Consider the following 27998-nt stretch of genomic DNA (forward strand, 5'->3'; position numbering starts at 1 on the left):
GCAATGATGGATGTGGTTTTAGGAGATGGAAAGTTACATGGGCATTTGTGGTCAAGTACGTGCCACACAGAGCCCACAATCCGTGTCATTGACATGATTATCATTAATGTGGGACCTGAGCCTATGAAACTAGCCATTAAATTCAGCCTATTCTTATCGGGCAACTACTAATGGCCAGGTTTTGTGATAAGGAACTGATAGACCAAGATAAGACAGACACAGCGCCTTCATCACAGAGCTCACAGTCTGGTGTGTAAGAGACTATTAAATAACAAATTGCAGGGCAAATTGGAGAAATGTTTTTATAGGCTGATCCAGTCAAGTAGGGTGGGATCTGGAAGAGCAGTTAGTTGAACCTCACTTAGAAAACAGCTCACAGTGGCCTGGAGCTGAAAGAGGTCTCCGGGGCCTTGGAGAAGATGAGGGAACTTGAGGACAGCTGGAGCTCCAAGATCAAGCCAGGGAGTGGTCAGAAAGGACCAAGGGGAGAGATAAGACAGCCAGACAGATAGCGCATTGCTTCACTCGGTCCCCACTCCTGATCCTCTGGTGCAGTGTAAGTGCCACACGGACCCGTCCCTGAGGTTTGGTGTGTTCAGTCCACCTCACTGCTGTTCACAGCAGATAACTCCACCTAGTCATTAAAAGCTGGGAAACATCTACTTTGAAAATGGTTCATCTCAAAATGTGGAAACTGTTTTCTATATAAAGCATCTTCACTTTTAAGTCAATACAAGTGGTCAAGGACATGAAAAGGGGAGGGTTGCCTTGAGAAAATCTCTTAATGCAGCCAAACCTTTAAGAATAGAAAAATTAGAAGGCACCGAAGCCCTTTATGCAAGGAGTCTATTTCAGTAATGAGAGAATAGTCATAATGTAGTTGGATTATTGGAAATGTGATTGGTTTTTTTTTCCACTCCTTCCAATCTGCTGAAATTTTAATTTTCCATTATTTTTGCCCTGATTCCATCTTTTTCTTTCTACTGGAACTTCAAGTGCTTAATCTTAGTCCTTCTCAGTGCTTTCATGGCTCCAGGTACCACCTCATACTCTTGTTTTACTTTTCTTTCTCCACCCAAGAAATGTGACTGTTAAACATTTTTCTCAACATGCTTGCTGTGTAAACAGGGGTCCTGCATTTTCTCTTGCCCCTTCTGCTGGCCAGTGGCTCCCCTCCGCTTCCTGGTGGCCAGTGCCTAACCCCACTGACAAGCGCTGTCACAGGTTAGTCCTCTTTCCCCCATGAACGTTACCTGCAGGCGAGCAGATCTTACTGCCAGTGCTGCCGTCCAAGGCCCTCCGCCCCCAGTCTGGCCTATTTATTTCATGCAGAGAAAACATGTTCTGGCTACTCCTGGTTTTTTTGTGGTTCAGAGAAGACTGGAACAAAGCCAACGATTTTGATGAATTTTGAGCCAAACCAGTGCCAATAGTCAAAAAAAAAAGAAATTGGTATGAAGCATCACACATTATTGTTGTTGTTGTTTACAAAATACCTAGTTTCTTTGAACACGAACTGAACTTACATACTTTCCAAAAAATTAAATGTAAACATAAAAAATTTTTTTGAATCAAACTACTCTTTCATTCTGTTTTATTTCCTTATGTCTGTGTAGGGGAAATAATTTAGGTCTAAAGAAGACTAGCCTCTGCTGATAAAAAAATATCAGGGTGTTAGCTCTTCTGTGTCCCCCTACTCTTTGCCTTTTTATAAATGTTGCTTTCTGGAGGGTTTGTTTTTGTTTTTGATGAATTTTTGAGTCATCCGTTTTATAAAAATCTGAGTCCTACTGATTTGGTTGGCCTTGCTCACTAGAGGCTTTTACACTTGTTTGTGTCTGTTTTCTCTGCACGCGCGCATGTGTGTAAATTTCAAAGCATTTAGCTTGCCTAAATTTTATTTGTGTGGGTTTGGTTGAAACAAATAGCATTACAATCCAAGAAACAAACATCGTCTCTAAATCACTGTGATTTCCAGTGGCCCACTTACTTTATGCGGCATTTGAGAAACCCCAGAGCAGACCGTGTGTCGTCCTTCTGCATTTGTGGCAGTCATGTTTGACCTGCACGATGATAGTTTTCTTTAGGCTATGTGCTCTCTCTACGGTAGTATCTACTGAACCAGGGCTTCTGGAGGTTGGGGTGTCAGGCCTTGTAACTCCTGGGCAACATCGGGGTTTGGGAGGCTCTGCAGAGTGTGGGGTGTGAGCCCAACTCCTGGGGCTGCTCCATAGGGGCTCCCAGCAGGAAAGCTGGCTGGTTCCAGGCAGGGAGACTCTCCCTGGAGTGGTACCCTCTTGGGAGTGAGGGTCAGCAAGCGGGGAGATGAGCAGGAACGGTGCTGCCCACTTTCTCTCAGCCCAAGTTGGCTCTGGAAGAAAATCAGAATGCGAGGGTAAATGCTGCTTTCCATCCCACCCCTCCCTTCCTGTCCTGACTAATAAGTGTCCATCCTACGCATCTCCTGAGCCAGGAGGCAAAGATTGGGAATCCTGTGGAAAAAGACCTAGGTTCGGAGCTGGGTTCAGAACCTGGTTGTCCTGTTTACCTGGCATGTGACGTGGGTCAGTAATGTCACCTTGTTGAAGCTTAGTTTTGACCTTTGTGAGATGGGAGTGAGGATCCTCATCCTGCCGTCCCACACCGAGGTAGTGGGCCCTGTGGACAGGGAACATTAAGACACTCTGAGGACTCCAAATAAAGATCTCAGTACAGAAGAGGGTTCTTTCCGTTACTGTCAGAGAATCTTTGGGAAACCATGTCAGCCCCAGCCGTGAGGTCCAGGCTCTCTGGAGCTGCTGCTGTGGTTGGCTGGGACCCAGTGCCAGTGAGCGTGCTTGTGGCTGAGGGGCTGCTCTAGGTGGCAGGGCTCAGGCTGCGAGAGCTTCCTCTTGTCCTCTTCTGTGGGTCTCTATCAGTGGAAGGTCTTTGCTGTGGCCTTTGTGAGTACCAGCAGGTGGGGCGGAGGGCTATACCAAGGCTCTGCAGCCAGAACTCCTCCTGGCCATTCTTTCTGATCATTCTCAGCCCTTCTGCTTTTTGGCTGCCAGGTCTAAGAGAGGGTGCCCAGCTGCTGCCCAGGGAAGGAACAGAAAGTGGGAAGGGACCATTTCACAGCAGTTGGGTGTCCTGCATCCCTCTGAGCCACAGAGGAAGCCGAGGAGACTCAACTTACAGCTACAGTCAAATGCAACACAGGGCAAGTACTGTCCTGAGGGGGATAGTGGATGTGGTGGGGACTGGGGAAGACAGACAACAGGTCTTTATAACACCCCATATGCCAGCTTCTCCACCGATGGCTAATCCTTCTCTACCACAGGTCCCCCTCCGCACCCTCCGGGAAAGTTGCTGCTTCCAAGGCTCTTCGTTCCACCTTTGATGGACTTGGACTGTTCAAAATTTTTTCTGATGTTGGCACTGAAAGCGTCTTCGGAAACGTCCACATGCTCCTTGGGGCCCACAGTGGGTCTGCTTCCTCTTTTCCATGGCAGCTTTCCAGAGGCTGAGGACCAGGAATGTGGCTCTTCTGAGACCTTTCTTCTCCACTAACCTCCTGTTTGCCCTTCCTCTGCCCTTGGTCCTCCTGCCTTTCTTCTCTGAACACTTAGGCAGGGAAAGTTTACCTGGCATGTCCTGCAGGAAGATCCGCATTAGCTGAGAAGACAGCGGTGGGTGTGCGAGTGAGACCTAGGGGGCTAGCAAGGACAGTGTGGAGGTGAAAGGGACCGGTGAGTAGGGGGTGGGGGTGCAGGGATCAGTGGTGACAGGCCTCACAAGTGCTTTTCCAAATAGTAGCGGCAGAAAGTTGGTAATTTTATCAGGATCCTGTTATTTTTACTCACATTTTTATTGATGTTTAATCCCTCACCCAGTGTTGACTGAATGCCTTCTGGCCTCCTTACCACCATTTTCTCCTTATTTTGTTCTGTCTCCACATATCACTTCTGTGAGACAAAGCTGATGGCTGCTTTCTCCTATCAGACTTCTGTTGGTTCCCCATTGCCTAAAGGGAGCAGATCGCTCAGTTTGGGGTTTAAGGCCTTTCCTGGACTGACTGTAAGCTCATTTTTTATCCTCATCACTTCATGCGTCTGCCCTCTTCCTCCTCTGCCTCCTGTGTGCCATGTTGAGGTCCTTAGGAAGGTGGATTCAGGAGTTGGATGGGTTGTGTGACCAAACTCCCTGAGCCTCAGTGTCCCTGTAACAAGAGTGATAACGTCCTTCCGTCACCAGCCGCCCTCTCCAGTGAGGATGAGGTGCGAGGAACTGTGCTGGACTCTGAAGTACGCCACTGAGGAGGTGGGCGGGGTGAGGGCACTCACAGGTCCACGGCTGGTGCTCAGTGAGGGGAGCTCTGATGATTCGGAGGAGGGCAGCACTCAATGGCTGGGTGACCAGGGAAAGCTGTATCTTGAAAGGGGAGCTGGAATTCAAAGGTAGGAGAGGGATGCTCAGTGGACGGAGTTCTGTGGACAGAGGCTCACGGGGTTGGGAAAGTGGGGAAGAATGTGGCCAAAATACAAGGTGTATGTTTATGAGAAGGGGAAGGGAGAAGGCCAGAAGGCCCTGAGCACCAGGCTGTGGAGCTGGATCTTGATTCCTGAGGGCAGCAGTGAGACGCCCTGAGGCATTCCGAGCAGACGGACAGCGTCCAGGTCTGCAGTGGTGGTAACCAGCCGAGAGGGAAGCAGGCCCCTCCAGCTGTCTCGGTGGGCGAGGTGTGTGCAGACGGGCCAGCATGAGCCCTTGGGGATTGTCAGGTACGGTTGACAGGGAGGCTCCTCACTGAGAAACTGCCCCTTATGGGACATAGACCCAGAGGGAAGATGTTCTAACAACCTGAGACAGAAGATCCCCCTCACAGGCCTGTAAGTGATTAGGGAAAATGGCAGCCTGGTGTGGAGGCTGCTCAATAGTGCCCATGGGCTCAGACACTCAATTCATAGGCATCTACCCACAGAAGACTCTAATTCAAAAAGATACGTACACCTCAGTGTTCATAGCAGCACTGTTTACAATAGCCAAGACATGGAGGCAACCTAAATGTCCATCGACAGATGAATGGGTAAAGATGTAGTATGTATATGTGTGTGTGTGTGTTTACACACGCGCGCGCTCATGCAATGGAATATTACTCAGCCATAAAAAGAATGAAATAATGCCATTTGCAGCAATGTGGATGGACCTAGAGATAATCATATTTAGTGAAGTTAGGCGAAGACAAATATCATATGATATCACTTATATGTGGTATCTAAAAAAAGTGGTACAAATGAACTTATTTATAAAACAAAAATAGACATAGAAAACAAACTTCTGGTTACCAAAGGGGAAAGGGGTAAAATTAGGAGTTTGGGTTAACATATATGCTATGTTATAACTACTGTGTATAAAAATACATGAACAAGGACCTGCTATGTAGCATAGGGAACTATTCAGTATCTTGTAATAACCTATAGCGGAAAAGAATCTGAAAAAGAATATATAAAATAACTGAATCACTTTGCTGTATACCTGAAACTCACACAACATTGTAAATGAACTATACTTCAACTTTTTAAAATATACACTTATTTCAGGCTTATGAGTGATCCCAGGAACCATGGGCTCTCTGTCCTGAGGCATTCTGGCCTCTTCAGGAGTAGGGCTCATTTTGTTGTGTGTGGTATTTTTTTTGTACCTAGTCTCCATGCTTGCTTGAAGGGGCCTCCACAGGGGAGCAGAGACGAGGAAAGGAAAACTTAGGAGATGGATAGCATTGTCCATTCCCATGAGGAGCCTCCAGTCTACCTGGTGAGCTGAAATGAATGTAAAACAACATAAACTGGCATTTGATTAGTATGGTTACATTTTCTAAACACTTTGAAAAAGTTTTTGTTTGGGAAGTAATTTCAAATGTACAGAAAAGTTGTAGGAATAAGAATAGCTTAGTGAGTAATCCATGTGTCCTTTACTCTAATTCATTTATTATGAATATTTTATTAATATTTTATCTCATTTGCTTTTTAATTTGTAAGGGGTGTGGACTGACTTATTTTTAAATATTTAAAAATGTCTTACTGTTTTTAGTTATTTGGAGGTTCAGATTATCCCAGATCTGGCCAGTGGGAGGTGCTTCTCATGCCCCCATCATAATATTTTTTGGCTGGTGTTTTTTGTGTGTTTTGCTTTGTGTTTAGCACTTTCTTACTTTCTTAGTCCTGTATCTACCCTGCCCCAGCCTTGGAATCAGCCATTTGTCGAAAGACTGCTTGTCCCTTTAACAGGAAATGGTATTGGAGCCCGAGATCTGGGTGCCAGGTGTGCTCATAGCTACGGGGGGGATTTCTTTGTTTCTAGATACTTCCAACAGAGCTAAGAGGTTCATGCATTTACATACACATCCTTACCTTTATACATGTAGTCACATGCCTACATCTTTAGAAGTCATGAATCACATCAGTACCCAGAGGGTTCTTTCATCTTCTGCCTCTCATCTTTCTATATCCCTTCCATAGGGAGAACCCTGGCTCCCAACAGCAGTGACACATTAACTCATTTGCTAAATCCTGTAATACATCTAAAATAGTTTCAGCATGATACCATCCATATTGCTACAGAAAACCAAGCCGACTAAGAAGAGCTCAGCATTTGTCTGTGGTTCCACCCTCACTCCAGTCCTGCCCACAATCGGGAGGATGCAGTCACATGTTCATGAGCTACTTGAACTAGTTTTATCTTTCTTCTTCAGGGTGGTTGTGGTGTTCCTTTGAAGTACAACCAGATTCATTTGTTTCAGTTCACTTCTGTTTTAGAGCTATTTTTCCCCCATCCCAACATTGTTGGTGTAATTTAAAAATTTAACGTGTAGAACAGTAAAATGATTCCAAATGTCCAAATTATAGAAAAAAGTATATTTGGTATCACTCCTACTTTACTCCCTCTGCTCCCTTTGTCCCCGGCAAAGGAGACGGCAAGAAGTAAGGGTTAAGGGAAATAGTGGTTTTCACCAGCGATCCATTTCCTGTCTGGGAAGGGAGAACAGGGCTGTGAAGTGGGGTCTGCCCTGACCCTGTCCAGTGCTCTGGCTGGAACCTGCAGGTGGTGGGGGGCCGGGGTCTCAGGGCTCTTGGTTCACACAAAGGGGTCAGTACACTAGGAGTGCTAAGTGTTAACCTGAATTTATGGAAGAAGCCCTCTTTGACCTTATTTTGTGCTTCATCCTTCAGATACTTCCTGTGGTAATATTCGTATTTCCTTGTTTCCTCTTCTTTTGCATCCAAGGGGAATGGCACAATATATGTGCTTTTTTGTCCAAGCACTGCTTAAAATCTTTTTTTTTTCCCCTTCTAATCTGGAACAGGTAGGCTTCTATCACATGTGAGTTGTCAGGTCTCTAGTCACTTGTGAAAGCCGGATGGTTTCTACCAATAGCTTTGTCAAATTAACTTTTATAATAGTGACTATTATTTAATCCCTTAGTCATAGGGTTCTAGAATGATGAATTCTGATGCAAATGGAAAACTGTCTTTTTCGTCAGCCACTGAGGGTGATAAAGATTCATTGGACTCAGGCGAGATTTTCTGGAATGTAGGGTTTGTTGTGACAGGAATGAGTTATTTTCCACTGAGCAGATAGTGGTGCAGGGCTGGTAGGGCGCTTGCTGGCTTATCGAGGTCACTCTGAGCCCTAGGATCCCGTGTGTCCTTTTGTGCTTCTCCCAGTTTTGCTGGCATCATGCAGCTTAGAGCCCATTCAGAGCGGTTTGCAAGTTTTCTCCTTTTGGTATTTGAGAAACCTCCTCCAGTGGCCTTTTATTCCCAGATTCAACAACTGTGATACATTTGAACTTCACATTGGTACAGTGCTTTCTGATTTTCACAATAGCATTTTATTGAACGTCTTACCTGTTCTCCTGTCTCACAGGGATTAAGTATCATGTCTGCTTTGCAGGTGAAGAAACTGAAGCTCAGAAAAGGAAAGTGACAGAGAGGGGCCTAGAATCCAGATCCTCAGACTTAGAGCCCAGCATGGTCTGGGAGGACCAGCAGGCCAGCTGAGATTATCCCAGAGCCCTCATGTCCCTGCACCTCCTCTTCTGCAGCTCATGGCTGACAGGAGGAGATGCATGCCTTGTAGATCTCAGTTCTGTCCATATCAGCAAATGTTATTTGCCTGCTAAGTACTAGGTCATTCTAAAGGGACTGTCTCAGATCAATTCAGACCATTTATATTAACTGTTTTGTTATATGAACAGTTATAATAGTGATTATTATTTAATATAAACGGGCTAAAAGTGAGGACTTGGCAGTGTGTTCTATTCTCTGAAATTTTAATTCGTAGTAGGATCTTACCTGGGCATGCCTTGCTGTGCCCCAGCAACCAAGAATGTACAACAGTGATACAACTTGTTAGAATGGATTTGTTTTTTGTATTTCTAATGTTTAAAAAAGCTTCATAAAGGAAGATATTAAAGCAAAGTTCCCTGTGAAACTTAAGGATAACTCTTCCGTTATTTTAGTATTTTTTTTTTCAAGAATTCAGATCAGATATGTAACCAAAATAAGAAGACCCTGTCGTATGTGATGTGAATTGAGTACTCTAAGTTCAGAACCAAAACATGCAAAAAGATTTTTTCTGGGATATTTTTGGTAAGCAACAGAATTGAAGGCCCACAGACTTGGTCTTTACAATGTATTTAAGAAAACAGACGACATAAAAAAAAAAAAAAACAGACGACATGATGCATCTTCATGTTGACATGTGACACTCCAGGGCCTCCACGTGAGATTTTGGTTTGCATGTGACATTCTCAGAGTTCAGAGTCATCTGGTGAACTACCCAGGACAGTTACGCTTGTCCTATCTCTCAGGAAGCCAAGGCTCTGGGTGTGGTTTCTGTGAGTGACAACATGCCTGCAAAAGCCTTTCTATTTTGAGATGGGAAGATGTTCTCTCCGGGAGGAAGGGCCCTGGGCTGGGAGTGCAGAAAGCGTCTCTGGGCCTTGATCAGCTTCATGGACCCCTTGGAGTCAGCTCCCCTGCTCTGGGTGCCCCACAGCCTGGCCTCCTCACTTCCCAGAGAGTGAAGGTGGGAAGGACCAGCCCTAACAGAGCCAAGGACAGATCCTGGGGTGTCTGAAAAGTGGGGGATTTGGGGACAATGAGGGTGTCCTTTCTATCTGGGGACAGAGGGTGGCACCTCGGCGAGGCTTCCAGTGTCTTACCTGAAGTATCAGTGTCCCTGGGTGTTCAAGCATCTGCTCAGCCCCTCGACAGTCCAGAGTGGAGAGTGGGAAGGAGGAGAGAAAGTAGAGGTTGGCTTTTTATGTAAGCAGGTGACCTCCCTTCATCGGTCTGGTTGGGTAAGATTAATGAGATCCCTGAGAGGGAGATTTGCCAGCTTTGGATTGGAAGGAAGACAGATGTAGTGTCCGTCAGAATCCCGGGGTCTGTGTGCAGAAGTTGCACTGCCTGTAACGTCACCTGCTTTCTTAGCTGCTCTTTAATCGTACTTACTAAATCCGTAACATGCATAACTTGGCTCCTCTTACGATTCACTGTTGGAAATGCAGATAGATGGTCCCTTGTATATGAAAATTGGGTAATCAACCACCTGACTCTCCGACTTGCCTGAGCGAATGTGGGATTCTGTACATACGCAGAGATATAGGCCTGCGGACATGAAAGGTAGAGTAAATGATGAACAGTTGGGAACATTGACAGTCTGCCAGAACCTTTCCAGGCAGGTGTGCCCATGAATAGGCAACAAATTGTACTGCCTTTTCACCTCCTACAGGGGAGACTTTTGGGGAAAAGATCATGGCAAGAAGCAAGGGTTAAGGGAAATAGTGGTTTTCACCAGCGATCCATTTCCTGTCTGGGAAGGGAGAACAGGGCTGTGCAGTGGGGTCTGCCCTGACCCTGTCCAGTGCTCTGGCTGGAACCTGCAGGTGGTGGGGGGCCGGGGTCTCAGGGCTCTTGGTTCACACAAAGGGGTCAGTACACTAGGAGTGCTAAGTGTTAACCTGAATTTATGGAAGAAGCCCTCTGTGACCACAGCTTGGCCCTATTGGGTCCTTTCTTTCTGAAGTGTGATGCTGGCTGTCTGGGGAGGGTATGGATGAGGTGGGAAATGTGAGTCCACGCCCCTGGTTGGGGGTCAGGAGGCCTGCCGTGATAGCCTGTGAGGTTTGGGGCCTCAGCTCCTGGAGAGCACAGAGCTCCTGAAGGGAGTTCGTTTTCTAGAGATGGTGCATGTGTTGGCGTGGTCTCTGCAGCTCTGACCCCCACGGTCTTGCTTGGGGAGGCACTGTCCTGTGTCCTGTCCACGTGTGTGGCCCCTGTTGCTGTGCTCGTGTGGCTGTCCTTGGTGCTGTGTGTCCCGCCACAAGACTTGTGTGCGGCAGGGCAGATGGCTTGTGGCGCAGGTCCCGGGGGACGTCCTGATGTGTGCTGTTCTCTTTGCCTCCCTCAGAGAATTCTCAAAGGAAAGGGAGAAGGCTAAAGCCCGGGGAGACTTCCAGAAGCTCCGGGAGAAGCAGCAGCTGGAAGAGGATCTAAAGGGCTACTTGGATTGGATCACCCAAGCAGAGGACATTGACCCTGAGAATGAAGAAGAAGGAGGCGAGGAAACCAAACGGAATAGTAGGTGGTGCCCCTCCCACTCTGGACCCGACAGAGCCTGTGTGCCGTTCAGACACCCTCCCACAGCCAGTGTCTCCCTGTGACCCAGTCTGAGGCCGAGGCCTTCCTCCAGCCACTTGGTTCCCCTGCTGCACATCAGAGAGAGCAGTGCCTTTACACTGACTGAATTTCTGCCTGAGGTGTGGGGTTTAGCTGCCTATCTCACCATGAGGCCTTATGGTTGAGGGGGGTCAGCCAGATGTGCTGTGAGCCCCTTCTATGCGGGCAGAGGCCTGATAAGATGTGTATTTGCTGTGCACTGGAGGAGGAGAAGTCGAGGTTCCTTCACCCTAGAGTGAGCAGGGCTGCTGGAAGGGAACTTGAAGAGCAGAGTCCCTCTCACCCAGCTGCTCGAGCCATGGGGCGCCAAAAGCTTAGCCCATCAGGGGACTGGGAATGCACCAGCTCACCATTCAGGGCAGTGTTAGGAGGCACATGAGTCAGTGGGGCTGCTCCGGAGCCCACCCTACCAGTTCCCCAGTGGGACACTCGGCACCGTAAAACCCTTTCTGCAGTAGGGGGGCCCCACACTCCCTCTACCACTGGAATTAATTGCCATTGTCAACCAAAGCATTTCTTTTACCATATACTTTTCTGGCTCTCATTCTTCTCGAGGCCATCTGTGCCTCAGGTGAAAGAGGCAATTGAAATTCAGCAGCAGAGTTGACTAAGACATTTGTGATGTGCTTCAAATCTAGACTGGCTGGTGGTAGAGACTGAGGGTGCTTGTCCCTTGAGAGGCCTGAGAAACCAGGTTAAGCCTCAACCCATGGAAAATGGCTGAGTCAGTCCCACCTGGAGCACAGCCCCTTGATTCAGCAAGACCGGGTGCAGGATGCTGGGAGAACCCCTGAAATTGGCAGGATGAGGTTTGCTCCTTCTGGGGAAGGCATTCCCTCACACACATGAATGCAGCACAAGGAGACAGGTGTAGGTGGCAGGAGGAGGCAGGATGTGTACTGAGGGGCTGAGGGGAAGAAGGGCTGGCTGCAGGGGGCTAGGAGAGAGCTGTGGGGTCTTGGGGCCTGGGCCTTGAAGGATGGATGGATCTGAGATAGGTGAGGAAAAACATTCAGTCAAGGCAGTGGTATGAGAGGGACCTGAAGTTTGGGCAAATGAAGGCTCAGGGAGAACGTGACAGGCTCATCCTTTAGCTGGAACCCCAGGGGTGTGCAGGTCAGGGCAGGTCAAACTGGGGAGGATGGACAGGCCGATGGGTGCCCCCTCCCTCAGAAGTGGAGTGGGGAAGCTGAGGTCGGGACCTGTGGTGTAGAGGATCCCTAACAGAATGGGACTCTGAGTCTGTGCTTCGGCGGAGAGTGGGAGTTTCCTGTTACCAGGGGTATATGCTCAACTCAGTCCTGTGTGCTAATGGGGGGGCAGTGCGTGCAGGCTGTACCCCGCCCCGCTTCCCACTTCCCAGGCCACACCCACTGCCACCTCAAGGAAGAGCCTGGGGGTCACCCCCTGAGGGTGAGGAAACCGGGGAGATCTCTAGGCGAGGTTCATTGAATACGAGATGAGAGTTTATAAGTGGATGTTCACATGCACTCCACACCCGTGACACGTCCTCCCTGTGATTATGTGTAAGGAGTGTCTGCGCATCTTTGGTGCAGCTCCATCCCAGGCATTGGAGCCAGAGTCCTGCGGCCTTCCTGGAGCTTCTGCCCCTGCGGCAGGGCCACGACAAGGCAGACTGCCCGACTCTTATCCTCTTCATTCCCAAGCTTTGGGAGTGACGCTGCCCTGCAGAGGTCCACGATCTCAGCTCAGCACGTCGCCTGTGTTGTGTAAACCAGCAAAAGCTGTGTCCCTTCTTCTGAGCAGAACACCTTGCTTTGCCAGCGTAGATGTGTCTGTAGGGGCAGAGCAGGGCCCTCTCACAGGCAGGTGTCCTTTTGTCCCCCTATTGCTCAACCTCTAGAAACAGACAGGGGTCTGTGTGAGTGTTGTCATCGCCAGTTGTGCTGGAACTCTTTTTATGGCTCGTGATTTGAGGACTTGAGCCAGCCTCTTTCAGTAGTCCTGAGGGTCCACCCTTGTTTCTTGGCCTCACATTTGCTGTGTCCCACCTCTGTCTGTAAGGAACCTTGGCTGTGATGATGAAATCAGTGCCTCTGCCTTTGGAGACCTTCCCATTGGGGGTAGGTGTGGAGGTGGTGCCTTAGGTAAGACAGAGCAGAGAAGCTGGCACTGTAACCAAGGGCCAGCAGTCTGCGGTGGGAGCTGAGGGGCGCAGGGATGCAGGGAAGGCCCTTGGGAGAGGCCAGGTTCCCACTGTGCTCTGAGGGACGCGTGGCCTATGGCTGTGGAAGGTCAAGGAGGGGGGTGATTTTCAGGCTGAGGAAATGGTATAGACAAGGGGCGAAGGTTATAAATATTCAAAGCCCTCAAGTGCATTACTTAGTAATGTAATCAAGGAAAGAAACAAAGCCCCTTTAAGGGTTATAGAGCCTTGGAATTCACTGTGTAACTAGGGCTCCAAACCCCATGAAGCCGTGCTGTGTCTCTGGAAGGTGAGCATCATGGCTTTTGCTGCATGCTGGGATGTATAACTCAAAATGTGGGGCCAGCTTGGTGTTGGGTCTGGAATAGCATCTCTTTCTGGTGCACCCTGGTTCTTCATCAGCTCTTTTGCTAGGTGCTGGACTTCCCTGTGCAGTGAGGCGCACAGTATTTCCCCAGTTGTCAGAGTCCCAGCGCCTTGGTGGATTAGGGTTAGAAATGAAGCTGAAATCCCAGGCTTTGGGAACCATGTAGAAATTGAACTGGCTTGAGAAAGAGGAAGCCCCCTCCCAAGGAGGAAGTGAGCCTCCCTGAGCACATTTTCCAGCAGCCCAGAAGTTCTGAGAAGCCTGGGACCTCAGGTGGCTGCCAGCTATTTCCTCCTCACCAGCAACGGTGTCTGACAGCCAGAAACACAGGGGGAGAGGGGTTCACTGTGGCCCATGTGGGCCTCCTCACCAGCAAACCGTGGCTGACTTACCTACCGCCTGCACACCGTAGGTCTGATCTCTGTCACCTGTTTGCAGACAGTGAAGTGTAGGCATTGCCAGCGCCAGCATCCTCCCTGGGTATGTAAGACTCACCATACACCTTCCACCCTGGCCCTGCCCTGTCTTCTCTCTAGGGAAGGAGGGGCTGCTCCCTGGGGCTCCTGACTGTCCACACGGCTTCAGGATATTAACGCCACTGACTGTCGTTTTGGGTTGGGTCCTGGATGCGTTGGGACTGTTTCCCCCCAGACATGAAGGATTTAAGTGACAGTGTGAGAAGCCTCCCTGATGGCTGAGCCCAATGTAGAAAGAGGGGAGGGGAGTATTGGAAGCCATTAATAACGGCCGATGGCATAAGCCCACAGAAGGCAGGGGCTGGGCCGGTGGGCACTGTGACCCTTCTCAAGAGTTGGCTGCAGTTGAGTTTGGTGACTTGGATTTTGAACTGGAGTGTTAGGCACATCACCCAGCATCTCTGAGCCCCAGTTTCCTTGCCTGCAGGAAAGGGATAAAGATATTTGCCCACAGGTTTGTCATGAGGATTAAATGCTCGATAAGGAGCCTTTGTAGCTGCAGGAATACTTGCTGCTGCTGCTGTCGTCAGACTCCAGGACAGCGTGACCTAAACAGAATTCTTCTTGGGGATTCCACTAGACCTCACCCCAGCCTCAGGCTGAGGACCCCTTTTAGGACCAGGTTCCTATACTTTCCTATTTAGGAACTTTAAGTTTCTCGAGCATTGATGGAATATAAACCTGTTGACTTTCAAGATACAGTAGCACAGCTCTCTGGCCCTTGAAGTCCATTCCTGGCTTGTCGCTGCTTGCTGTCAGAGAACGGATGTCAAATCGAGCTCTTGGAGATGCGCTTACATTATCTTTTCTCTCTGATCTACTGAATGTCACTGTCGGCCTCTGTGGTACCCAACTCTGGCTGTACGTGACAGTCACCCGGGGAGTGAGGGCACATCCTGATGCCATCCCCACCCCCATGCTGGTTTGTCTATCTGTGGTGTGACCTGCGTGTGGTTCCCTGGAGGTTCCATTGTGAAACCGGGAGTGGGAGCTCCTGAATGCCAGCACACTGAATATCACGTTTGAAAGAAGATAAAAAGAGAGGCAATCAGGTCCCTGACTTCAGGGCTGTCTGGTAGCTGTGGTGACAGGTAGCTTCCGCTTTGTGTGTCCACACACTATTTACATTGTCACTTCCCTAGATTTGCTGTTAGAAAGCTAGTGTTGCACAACTAATTGAATGGACAAGATTCCCTTGGCAGTTAGTTCCTGAGCATTTGGGAAATTTTCAAGGATAATTTTATTTAATTTTTTGCTGAGCTTCGAGTTTCTTAAGAAACTCTGCCAAATCTCAAAGTGATTTTTTAGACATGTGCAGCTGCTTCTGAGTTAACAATGGAGTTTTGCTAGGGCCATTAAAATCTGAAAGCCTAAAATTCTATTTTAAACTCTTCTCATTGTCAGTGATTAGTCTTTTTAAAAAATAGCATTACAAATAATGAAATCTTTTTAAAGGAAGTTCATTTTAAAATTCTGGCCAGAAAAGCAAGGCCTTTTCCTGGGGGAACTATGAATGATCAGTAATCCCTGTGAGGATATTTGATGCCCAAAGGAAGGGAGGAGATACCTGAAACTCCAGCTTAACCACAGCACAGAGCCTCTGTCTTCTCTTCTTCAGATCAGCCATCCTGGAGGCTGGGAGCCCCTTGCCCACCTCTCACTGGGACGCTGCCCCCCCCAGTTGTCTCAGTGCACAAGGTTGTCACAACTGTCACCTCTGTTCTGCATGTACCACCTTGATGCCTTTTTCTGCAGTATTTGATTTGGGGGTGGGCAGAAAACCAGAGATTGTATTAGCTGTTGGCAAACACCAAGCATGGACATTTGTTGGCCCTATTTAAAAAGGTTGTGTCTCCGAATTTTGATTTAGAAAACTACTTTCATCACAGTTAAAGTACCTCAGGGCACAAGTTCAAAATGGAAAACATTCAACTAAAAGCTGTAGAGCAAACAGCAGCAGTGAGAGCTGCAGGCGGTAAACACTTGTCCAAGATAACACCCTTCTCTGGGGAGAGCCCAGTACTGGAGTTACAGGAGACACCCTCTCCCTGGAGTTGCTGGGAGTCGTCCTCTGCCCGGGGCCGGCCTCACAGGAGCTGGTGGGAGATGGATTTGGGGACGGTTGCCCCGCCGTGGAGAGAAGTGGGCCCTCCAGCCGGGTTTTTGGAGCCCCAAGTCCGGGTTGTTTTTGATTTTAATATATCTTGATTGCATAAGCAATATTGTCCACTGTAAGGAATTCACAGAACAGCAAAGTATATAAGGGAAGAACATCTCTCGCTCCTATCCTTAGAGGGAAGTAGGCTTGGCAGTTGGGGCCTGTTCTTTCTGGCCTCGTCTAAGCACATGAGAACCTGGTTTTGCACAGATGGCACGCTCACTGGTCCCCACCATTAGGTCGTCCAGTGCAGGTGGTTCTTCAGCTTGCCTTTTTCACTGCACCAGGAACCATCAGACATCTTTCCATGTTTTTTAAACAACATTTTGGCTGTTTTTAATAAATGGCCATTATGAAAGCTGCCACAGTGGGCTAGATCATCTGTAGAGCACGTGGACTCTACTTGAGCAGTTGTCGGAATGGCGATTTTACGCTTGGCGTGTGATTGTCTGGTTGCTGTCTTCCTCCACCATGGAACTGAGCTCCAGGGGAGCAGAAGCAGGGTCTGTTTCTGTTCTGCACTGTGTGGCTGGCACCTAGTGTGGTCTTTTCCACCTGTGTGAGCTCCCAGTGATGACTTGCTGAACGAGAGAACACCAGTTGGTATCTCACGTGTGTCCAGTGCTTCCTGTGTGTCAGACACTGTTCTGAGGGCTGTGGGGTACCTTAGTCGTTACTCCTCACACAACTCTGAGACCAGAACTTGGCAGAGGAAGACTGCAGAGCACAAAGAGATGAAGGGCCGAGTGATGGTTAAGTGGCAAAGCTGGGATTTGAACCCAAGTATTGTCACAGTCCACACGGTAGCCACCATTCATCCCCCAAATGCGACACCTGCGTGTCCACCCATGCTCACCTTCCTAGGGGAGTGGTGACCAGAAAGGGTTCTGCTGGGTCCAGGAGAAGGCTCATTTTGGAAATGTGAGTGGTAGGCCAAGTGACCCTAGTTTCCGTGCCCGCCAATCCAGCGCAAGTGCCTGTTTCTCCTGAGTCCTTGCCCACCCAGCATTCCTTCTGCTGCCCCAGCAAGGGTTACCTAACCTGGGGCGGCCATCATATCACAGAGCTGGAAGGGGCTGGAGACCCTAGAATCATTTTTTTGTGTGTGTGACCCGGTGGCCATGGGAGATTGACCATGGTTGACTATGCTTCCCCAATCTTGTATCACTGTATCTACCATTCACCGCTTACAACAGCCCTTGGAAGTGTGGGGTCAACTGTTACTAATGTCTTACGAGTGAAGAAACTAAGGCTTAACGCAGTGGGGTAACCTGTCCACAGTCATCCGTCCAGTGAGAGGCAGGGCTGGGCTGGGACCTGGTCTGTCCAAATCCAGAGTCCACCACTTTAATCCTGCGTGTCCTGCCGCATATAGCGGTCCTGGCTGCACTCACAGAGCCAGTCAGCACCCAGGACTCCTGATGAAGCGCCCACTTCCTAATGCCCTTCCAGAGGGGAAGCTAAACCCGAAAACCTTTGTCCAGAGTGGGTTAGGACAGATTCTCGAAGACAGGCATATGTAGACTAGCTACAGAAAGTGCATGTCTGCTCTGCAGGTCAGATCCTAAATTGTAGCTTTCTGCTTGGGAGGAGGACAGTTTGGGGGTTCATGTGCCAGAACCCATGATGGGGCTGCCTCTCGCGTCCTCAGGCCTGTTTGCATTGCTCTTGCTGCCCTCTACTGAACCATAATGAAATTGCCTGTGTTCCACCCGAAGGGGTCACAGTGGCCGATTTGCTAAAAGAGGATAAGAAGAAAAGGAGGTTTTGCTGCTTTCGCCAGCACAGGGCTAAAGATCACGGTAAACTGCGGAGACTGAACTTTCTCTTCGGGAGACTCTTCTCCCAAGACCTCTGATGCCTTTTCCTTACACACGGGCATGGCGTGGGGTGCATGTGCTGTGTGGTGTGTTTGTAAGATGCCCATGTTTTAATTTGATTTCTTTGAAACTTGGTTGTGTTGTTTTCCTCTTGCTTTTCCCCCAAATGTGTGTTTTAGCCAAGACTGCCCTGGAATTTCCTCTTTGAACTGTACCTTTTAAAGAAGCAGCTGAACCAACTCAGAAAATTTATTTAATTCAGCATGAATATTCTTAGCCTGGAAGACAGACTTTTTAAACACTTTTCCCCAAATGATGCTTTTTAATCTAAACTGTTTAGAAATTCCAGTGGTGGTGTTTGATTGATTTTTCTTTTCCAGGTTCCATGTTTCAAATGGCCTCTGGGTCTTCCAGTCCCTGGCTGGTTTGCCCAAGACCAGGCTAAAGCTAGTAGTGCCAGTTTAAAGAATGAAGTTAAAAATAGACTTCTCTGATACCAAGATTTTGGGGCATTTGTCTTTGCGAGTAGGAATGGGGAAGGGCTTATGTGGGAAACACTTAGGTTTCAATCTATGCTCTAAAATAATGCTTAACATAGCCCCTCATCAGAAGCCCTGGGATTAGCATAGGACCATCCCCATGCAAGGCAGTTATGCAGACAGCTGGTGTCTTGCCCCATCTGCCTGAGCCACCACTGTGGTCCCCAGCCCCACAAAGCTCTGCCTGCGCACCCTAGTTACCGCCACTGAGGTCGGCCCTGGGCAGACGACTCTGGAGGAGGAGCCTATATGAGAAGAGTCAGACTAAGGGACACAAAACCAGCTGGTAAGAGCAGAGCGGAAAAATTGCCCTGTTTTCTCAAGAGTGGTCTCAGCCATTCATGGGAATGCCGAGCACAGAGGTAATGGGAATTAGACTTGACCAAGCCCTGGATGGTCTGAATGAATGTTGTATCAGAGTCCTCCTCTCATCAGAAGACCTGCAAGTGGAAAGGGACAGTGAGTGTCAGATTCGAGCCCTTTGTCATTCTGTGAGCATGTGGTGGCCTTGAGAGGAGGAGCTTGCCTGAGGGTGGGAGCGAGTCTGGGTAGAGACAGAGCTGACCTGTGCAGCTTTAGTGCTTGCAGAGGGTTTGCAAAGAAGAGATTGGGCTTGGTACAGCCATGAAGGCCTCTGCAGGTAAAGGGGGCTTCAGTTTAGCAGGAAATACTGCGATGGCCATGAGAAATACGTTTTCAAAGACTAACTTAGCCCTACAGCTCCAGGTGGGTTACCATGAGCAGACGAGTGGTTCCTGTCCCAGGGGAGCAGAGACCACCTGCCTTGGGCATGCAGGCATCCATCCTCGTGGATGGGGGGAGCGAGGTAGGGTTTGGGCCTCGTGGCTTTTCAAGGATTCTAGAGGCTTCTGGGTTAGCCTTGAGATCTGTAAGAAGAGGAAGCAGCCTCATGTCTTCAGGAAACTCTGTATTTTGTGTATGTTTTTGTGGCAGGGGGTGGTCTTTTATTGCCTGAGATACTCTGGACCCTAAAGAAGGCCCCTGACATTGCTGGTGATCCTGCTGGGATGGGGGCCTCTGTGAAGATGCTGTGCTCCCCATCTCCCTGGTCTTACAGAAATAGTTCTTGTCAGGGTATGATTCTTGCTTTAGACACAGAAACCTTGGTCTGGCCTTGACCCACATTATCCAACAAGAGTCTGGCTTCTTTACAGCAATGAGAGTCTGTTACCCTGTGACGGCTAAGTGTGTCACCACTAGCAAGCACAGGCAGATTCCTGCAGGGGATATCATGGCACTGCTCATGCTTGTCATGAAAATAAGATAAAAACCCAAGATCTTGGCTTCAGAGCCCCTGTCCCCGAGGAAGACAGCCATGATCCTGCCTGCTCAGTTGTCTAACCTCACCACCTCCCCTCCTTTGAAAGGGAGGAGTGAGGAGCTTTAGGCTGCTGGGGCACGGAGGGAAATGCTGAAAGAGACCTCTGAATATGCAAGAAAGCCCATTCTGTAGAGAGCAAGGGAGCTGGGGTCCTAGAGGCCAGGGACATCTGTGAGTGAGGCTGTCTGTGTGATTGGCTCCAGGACAGGGCTGGGGACTCCTGGGCTCACTTGGCAAGGGACCCAGGGCTGGCAGAGGGCTCTCGAGAGATGCTCCTTCCTGTGCGGCTCTACTCCCCAGGGCGCTCTGCCTGGAAGTGCCTTGGAACCCTGAATGGTGGGCAGCCACTCACAGTACTGCTCATGACCTGCTGTCGTTACTGAGCTGGGGGTTGGGGAGAGTACAAGGGAAACCCCCTTGGCGATGGTAGTAAAACCAGACAATCTGTGGATGTTTTCTCTTTACAGCCATTCTGTAAGGTCAGAGGTAAATGGGTCTTAGAGATGAGATTGCCTGACAGCAATAATAAATTGGGTACCTAAGTCCGGGGAGGAAAGGGGACTTGTCCTGTGTGGCCAGTGACAGAGACCAGGCTTCTCTGACTTTTGTCCTAGAGTCTACGGGCTCAGTGGCCTCCATCATTGAAGGAAGTTGGTCTGAGATTTTGCTGTGCCTGTTCGTGGTGGGCATAATTTGGGGGCTGTCTATTTGGACCCTCACAGACTCATTCACCAGTGTGTGTGCACGTACACACAGGCCCATGCACATGTGCATGTATCTATTTTTGTGTTGGTTTCCCTCTGGATTCACAAGCCAGGCAGATAAGGTTGAGAAGCATGTTGTCCTTCAGAGTGAGAGTAGATAGAGGAATATTCCCATGTTGAGGAAGATGCTCTTGTGCTTGTCTGAGAAGCAGCGTGTTTCCCTGATTTGTCTTGTGTGGCATTACCCGTGATGGCGTCCGGGCCCTACAGTTAGATCCTAAAGAGAAATAGCATGACCCAGTATCCAGAGACAGTTCTCCGAGTGGAGGCTGAGCCCAGGCTGCCTGGGGCAGCCCCGGCAGCTCTCATTTACAGTCTGAGGTGTGCTGGGCTACTGGCTGGCTGGCACCACCCCTCGCCGACAGCAGCGCTGGGCACGCCCACACTCACAGCCGGAAGGTCTACCCTGGAGCTCCCCTCAAGATCCCAGTGCCTGGAATCGATTGCAAAGCATGGGCCCTGAGCTTGCCCAGATTTTCAGCAGGCAGATTGCAGTGCAGGTCAGCATCCCATCACGGGCGACACGCTTGTCCTAATGCCTGATTTCAGCCAGAGTCGTTGAAAATCGTTTTCACATTTACGCTTTAAAAAGTGGAAACTTCCTCAACAAGTCTCTAAAGTTTCCTGAAATGTGTAAGGGAAAAGGACTTAGAGCGTGTCTCTGTGTGCAAATGGCCCTGGCTTCTTCTGCAGGAGGGACTGGTGCCTATAGATCTGAGGGTCTCTCTGCTGTACCCCTAGTTATATCTAGCCACTTCCCTGCAGCAAACCCTGAATCCCTGCTGAAGGGGACAGGGCAATCACCGTGAATGGGGCAGTCATGGCACTGTGGCAGCCAGTTAAGGAGAAGGGCACATGTTCTGGTAATTCGCCCGTGGGTTTACTCACTTAGGTCTTTATAATTCTTTGTGTTGGCATTTTTATAAAGTCCCAGTTGTCCCCATCTCACCTGGATTTTTGTACTCTTTCCCATTGCTGAGCTGATCTCCTGGAAGTGGTCTGGCTGTACACCTGGTTTCTAGGGGTTAATAAAGGTCATCAGGACAGCACACCAAGGCTGGTGGGTAACAGGCTTTCTTGGTTTCTGGAACTTTGGGATTTGTGGTTTTTTAGGTATGTGTCAACACATACCAATACCGAAACATACAGCAGCATATTTAAGTAGGTACTGGAACCACAGGGGTGGGTGGTGTGGTGGGAGGGGCGCGGGAGAGCTTTCTCCTCACACATCTGAGCTGCATGTCCCGAGGCAAGTGGGTCAGTGCGCTCATCTGTGAAATCACAGGGTTTGTTCATAAACGAACATGAACTCAGAAGCCCCCTCCAGTTCTAACAGTCTGTGATTTTCCTCTCTTGGATTTTTAAAACGTAGACGAGATCTTATTGGGGCTGAATGAAGTGAAACGCATATCAATTTATGAACATTAAAAAAATGAATGCCTGGTGCCAGTGAAGGGTGAAATGTTTTAATGTACAAACAGGCTCTGTGGTTGTGCCCTCTGGGCCTAGCGTCTTCTGTGCTTCTGAAAGAGGAAGTGCTCTCCTCTCCTGTGGCCAGGAGGGAGAGGCTGGGGCAGAGGGAAAGGCTGCCGGATCCCCCCGCCAGAGTCTGGCTCCTCGGCTTAAATGGAGGGACTGGTATGAGATCCGTTTCTGGGACCAAACAGGGTCATCACGTTCTAGCATGGTCACTGTCCTCCCCTCCTCCTGCCCCATCCTCTCCTCCTAAGCCCTGGTGACATGATTCTGGAGCAGATTGATTAGATTAGGGGCCTGTGGCTCTATGGGTGTCAAATAATTATGACAGAAAAGTTGCTCTCCTTACAGCCGGCTAAGTGAGAAGTAACTCAGTTTCAGACAGAAAAGATTCAAACTAGGAGTGGTGGACAAGGCTGATGCAGAAGTGTGGGTGGTTGTTCACACACGAATCCTCTGTGCGGTAGTGGACATGGACAGCGTGAAGTGACACTGGGTTCAGACCATCCTGGGGGATGTGGCCTTGCTTCCAGGGAGCTCCAGGAAAGCTTTTCTGAGATGATAGATTCATTTACGAGCCTTGCCAATTGCCCGACACCGTGGACCCCTCTGTATCTTACCTCCTGTAGTTCTGCTAATGTCCCTGTGAGGTAGGTACTCCCCATTTTACAGGTGAGAAAATGGAGCCTTGGAGAAGGTCAGTCACAGGCATGGGGTTAAACTTAGATCTGGCCAAGCTGCGAGCCTGCTCTTAACCACCGTCCTACCCCACCTGAAGGATGGAGCCTGCTTGGAGAGTAGGAGGACCTCTCTCCATCAGGGTAGCCCTGACACTGTGCCCCACAGTTAGCCTCTCTGTTTCTGCTTGGGGAGTTGGGCTTTATTTCTTATTCCCCATTTAGTCTTAGTCTAGGGTGCAACTTATACATTTCGTTCACTGGTGGTTGGCACAGAGCCAGGAATACAAAACAAGTTGATTCAACCCTTGAAATGTCAGAAACGTTTTCTATAGGCAGGGTGTAATTTATAAGATTATTTGAAAATCAGAGCTTTAGGAATGAAATACAGCTATTTTATTGATACCATCATAGGATATGGCCTCAAAGTCACAAAGATTTAACCCATTCAGAAGAGTTTTGCTCTTCTGGAAATAATGACTGAAGCTACAATATGATTAATAACCATGAAGTATTAAACAATTAGAGATGGAAGAGGCCCTCAAGAGTGTGGAGTTAGTGTCCTCATCCTACAAACAGGACACTGAAGCCTGGAGAAGGGTAGGACTCTGCCCTGGGCAGAGCCAGGACCTAACTGGGGCATGAGAACCCTCCCAAGCTTTCCCCCATGTTCTGCTGTTTTCAGCTTCTGTCCCCTTAGTAGTGGCAGTAACCACCAAGAAAGACGTTTCACAGGGATGACTCGTCACATTTGTCAGGGTCTCCCACCATGATTTTTCTCTGTCCTATTCCTGGAGAGAAGGGTGTCCCTATGGGAGGTACCTGTAATGGTGAACTTTGCTGACTCTTACAATTTTTTAGTCTTTTGCTGAAGTCAGAGTACGGGACAGTCATGGGGAAGAGAAATGCATGGACTGCCTCCTGTGTGTGTGTGTGTGTGCCTCTGTGGAACTTTTGAATCAAAGGTTTTTCTGTGGTTGGACTGTGGATTTTTTGTTTGTTTTTGGTTTGTTTGGTTTTGTCTCTGTTTTTTGTTTTGTTTTGCATGAAGTTGTGAAAAAAATGAATCAAAGTTTGTAGTTGGTTTCCTCTGACTTAACTAAGGAAGAAAGAAGTTATTCTGAGAATACAGTAATATACCATGCATCTGTAATTCTGCTCATTTTGCCTTCACTTTTGAAACCTTTGTCTAAATGTGCCTGGAGATGGCTGTTGAGAACTCCCCATCCCAACCCCCTGCCCCAGCAGGCTCAGTTCTCTGGGTGCTCACAAAAAGAAAGAGTCTTCTTTCATGCCTCAGAAAAGATGTTTCTCAGCTGTCTGGGCCGTTTGAGTCAGGTCCATGTTCATCCATGTCATCCACATCCTGTCTCCTGAGCAGGGTCAGCAGAGATGCAGCTGCCCAGACAGAGCTCACTGGTCCTGCTCCTTTGCCCTGTATGCCTGGGCTGGCCTCGGACTCCTCACTGCAGCACTCCAGGCACCGCTGCCAGGTTTCACAGATGAAACAGAGGCATCCTGCCTAAGAAGAGCCACATGGGCAGAGCCCATGGCAGGAAGGACCTTCCTGTTAACACCATTAGGTCTATAAGAACGATAGGCCTCTGTGGCTCAAAATTATGCACCAGGGAAAAGAAGTGAATGTGTTTGGGTGATTCGCCTGTGTTTCGACTTTCGATGACCCCAGAGCAGAATTAGTCATTCCTTACTATGTGTTTCTGGAGCTCCTGACCCCTGCGGTAGCTCTTTTCCCAGAAGGTTGAAATCCCCTGGGGGCTGCCTCTCCCACTGGGCCTCCAGGGCAGGTGCAGAGCCTGGGCCCTCATTGTATCCTGCACCTCCTTTACTGCCTGATCTCCTATGCACATTTGTGACATTTCTAGGGTTGAATCAAGTGGAGGAAAAAAACACCCACGTGCCAGGTGGTGGCTCTGGGTGGGTCTCTGGGCCTCCCAGTGCTAGTGGGTGCTTTTCCACATTTCCTCTGCTTCTGCTCAGCGTCCTGCTGTGGGAGAAGGAGACTTACCCAGAGACCCTGGTTGCACTGGGACCACAGTCAGCTTTGCTTTCTGGTTGCTGATTTGAGGAAAACCCTGTTCTACCCATAAGATTATACTTCTTGGTGCTCTGGTGCCAGCATCTTTGGTCTGCATTTTCTGCATGTGGGTTTTACGAGCTCGGCGCAAGAATAGCAGCTAAATTAACTGAAATGATTCGAATCCTTAAATTTTTGAAAAGATCATGTGCCTGGTACCTTCATGCACTCCTCCCTCTATGATACTGTCTCTCCTTCAGTGTATTTAAAATAAGAATTTGTTTATGAAATAATAGGTTTATTCACAGATTTTCTAGAGTACACCTGTGGGGATGAGAAAAGGTGTGGCTGTAATGGAGATATTTTGGGGACCTCTCAGCAGAGACCTGGAAGTCAGAAGAGTTGGCTGGTGCCAGGCACAGCGGCAGGGTTCTGTGTGGTCCCTAGTTTCCTTGGAAAGTTGGGTGGACAGGATTTCTTCCTTTTGGGGGACTCTGGGCTTCCTCAGCAGATCATGGAAGTGAGGCCCCCCCACCATGGAGGCACCTGGCTTCTCAGCACTTCCTTTTGCTGGTCCAGCCCATGAGGACCCTTCCGCACCCTCCTCATCCTCTTGCCAGTTTCCCAGAGGGTCAGCCTGGAGGCCGAGGTCACATCTGTCCCGCCCCAGGCATGCAGTGCATCCATCACTGCATCTCCAGTGTTTCTTCTCCCCACAGCCAGCATGCCCACCAGTGAGACAGAGTCTGTGAATACGGAGAACGTGAGCGGGGAAGGCGAGAACCAAGGCTGCTGTGGGAGCCTCTGGTGAGTGTGGGAGCTCCTTCCCTCTTGGCTCCTTCTGGCTTCTTAGAGAAGCAGTTCTGAGGAAGACATCCCGACTTCAGTGGAGCCCTGGGGCCGTGGCCTCAGTGCAGGAGGGGTGGGCAGGCTCACTTTGGACCCCTCGGTCCTCCTCCTCCTCCTATCCTAGGGCCCCCAGGCCCCCAGCATTTCACCTCCACTTCCTCCAAAGCAGTCTGTCCTGCTGAGGTGGAGCCTGCTGTGGGGTGAGCCAGGTAACCTGGCCATCCCTTGTGTCCACTAGGTGCTGGTGGAGAGGAAGAGGCGCTGCGCAGGCCGGGCCCTCTGGTTGTCGGCGGTGGGGGTAAAAGGCCGATTCTCCTCCAAGTTTGGGGCTGGCATCAGTGCTTTGACTAAGAGCTTGTATGGCAGAGATGCTGATAGAATGTGCTACACGTTTAAGTTTCCTTCACTCGCAGGATCTCCCACCCTCATGCATAGCGGCTGGATGATGAGGCCACGCCCTCCTCCACTCCTGCACTCTTTCTGTGGAGCCCTGCACCACCCTCTCCGCACCATGGAGGACACATGAACACCCACTGGCTTATTTTCTAGCTGAGCTGGGCTGCAGCAGTGGGCACACCAGCAGCGTGGAATGTGCAGAGTCCCGCCTGCCTTGGGGGAACCCCTTGCAGTCCTGTTTGCTTCCTGCTGGTGTCCCTTAGGTCTTAGGTCTGTCCAGTACAGATGTCATTTCTAAGAGAATCTGATCTCCTTGGCAGAGGTCCATAAAGATAATGTGTTAGAAGCAGAAAACTCAACAGTTGATGAAGTGAGTTTGCCTCCTTTCTCTTGCTCTGCCCTCCTACAGTAGCATGAAGTAGGCAGAGGATGGGTTTCTCTTGCCCTTTTACAGCTGAGAACACTGAGGCTTGAAAAGGTGAGCTGCCTGCCAGAGCTCCCGCAGTTAGTGAGGAGCAGAGCTGGGGCTCCCAGCCCAGTGCTCCTTGGGCTATAGTAGCAGCACGTGCTGCTGGTGAGATGAGAGGCTGGGCTGTGGGCGGGAGAGGCCCTGCTGGTTTCAGTTTGAGGAATTTAGGGTGGCGGGGAGAGGAACCCCTGACTTCGCTGCCTGTACCAGGGCTGCTCGGGGCATCCAGCTAAGAGTGTTCTCTTGCCTGGCCCCCTGCTTGCTCCGCTGTCACCCTTGCTGGCCAGCTGCAAGAGCCGGGGGTGCCCAGGCCAGGCTTCTATGCATGGCTTTTACAGTATCTCTGCCCAAAGGTCCGGGGAGTGTACGCTCAAGCCTTCCTAACAGGTGTCATATTCTTTTTGTCTTTCTTTCAGTCAAGCCATCTCAAAATCCAAGCTCAGGTCAGTATCTTCTTTCTATTTTTTCTTAAGCCTGTGTATGGGTTTTTTACATTCTAACTTCTTAATTTTACGTAGGATTGCTCTAGACTTGATTTTCACTCTGTGGGCTCTAACATTCACATGGAAGATCAATCTGCCCAGTGAACAGTAAGTACCTGCTTTGGAGAACAGTGTAGTAAGGGCCAAAGATCTCCCACCAAAACAAATAGACTGACAAGATGCAGCAATGAATGATGTTTTTGCCTACTAATCAACCTTTCCTATCCCCTCCCAGAGTCATTTCTCTAAGAGATACCTTGTCATTTTTATGCTTAAAACTTTTCCACGAAAGTAGGTTCAAGAAGTTTCCTGAGTTGCTTATAACGTTCTGTTTCTTGCTCTGGGTGCAGGTTACATAGTCAATTAGTAAAAACTCATTGAGACATATACCAAGGATTTGTTACTCTTCTGTATAAATACTATTTTTCAGTTAAAGACAGCATTCTACCACTGTATACAAAAATTAACTGGAAATGGACATAGAACTAAATATAAAACTTTAAAAATTCTAGAAGAAAGCATAGGAGAAAACCTTTGTGACCTTGGGTTAGGCAAAGGTTTCTTGGGTATTACACCCAAAGCACTGACCATAACAGGAAAAATGGAAACTACTTCTCTTTGAAAGAAACAGATCAGCTGTAGACTAGAAGAGAAAATATTTGCAATATTTGCAAAACATAATTGATAAAGGACTAGTATCCAGTATAAAGAGTAGTGTCAAAAATAAGAAAGCAACCCAATAAAAAATAGACAATAGATGTTTAACAGGCATATAGCCGAAGAAGAGATATGGATGGCAAATAAGCACATGAAATGACTACTGGTCGTTAGGAAAATGCAAATTACAATCACAATGAGATACCACTACACACCTATAGAAGAGATCAGATTTAAAAATCGGGCAGTCTCATGTTTGGCAAGGGTGCAGATCAGTGGAAATTTTTACATACTGCTGCATGTCAAATGACATAGTCATTTGAAAAGCAAGTTGGCAGTTTCTTGTAAAGTCAAATATGTATTTACCGCATGACCCAGCAGTCCCCCTTCTAAGGTATTTTTATAAGAGAAATGAAGCTAGATGCCTACACAAAAAATTTTGCATGAATGTTTATATTCATAAACATTAAATATGTATAATTTATAAATAAAAAACTCCAGAAAGATCAACAACACAAATGAATCTCCAGTGACTCACAACACACATGAATCACAAATGAATTTTTGCCAAGAGAAGGAAGCCAGTCTCAAAAAATTATA

General features: G+C 48.7%; 1 protein-coding gene across 1 annotated transcript in view; it reads left to right on the plus strand.

The window, feature by feature from the left end:
* Positions 1–27998, plus strand: part of CACNA1D (calcium voltage-gated channel subunit alpha1 D) — a 296274-nt gene that overhangs the window by 184402 nt on the left and 83874 nt on the right. The window contains exons 9-12 of the mRNA XM_072941507.1: positions 10456–10625; positions 25265–25352; positions 25633–25692; positions 26676–26702. Of these exons, the coding sequence (XP_072797608.1) occupies positions 10456–10625; positions 25265–25352; positions 25633–25692; positions 26676–26702 (345 nt within the window). The remainder of the gene's footprint in view (positions 1–10455; positions 10626–25264; positions 25353–25632; positions 25693–26675; positions 26703–27998) is intronic.

Source organism: Vicugna pacos, chromosome 17, assembly GCF_048564905.1.
Source record: "Vicugna pacos chromosome 17, VicPac4, whole genome shotgun sequence".
Classification (NCBI taxonomy): Eukaryota; Metazoa; Chordata; class Mammalia; order Artiodactyla; family Camelidae; genus Vicugna; species Vicugna pacos.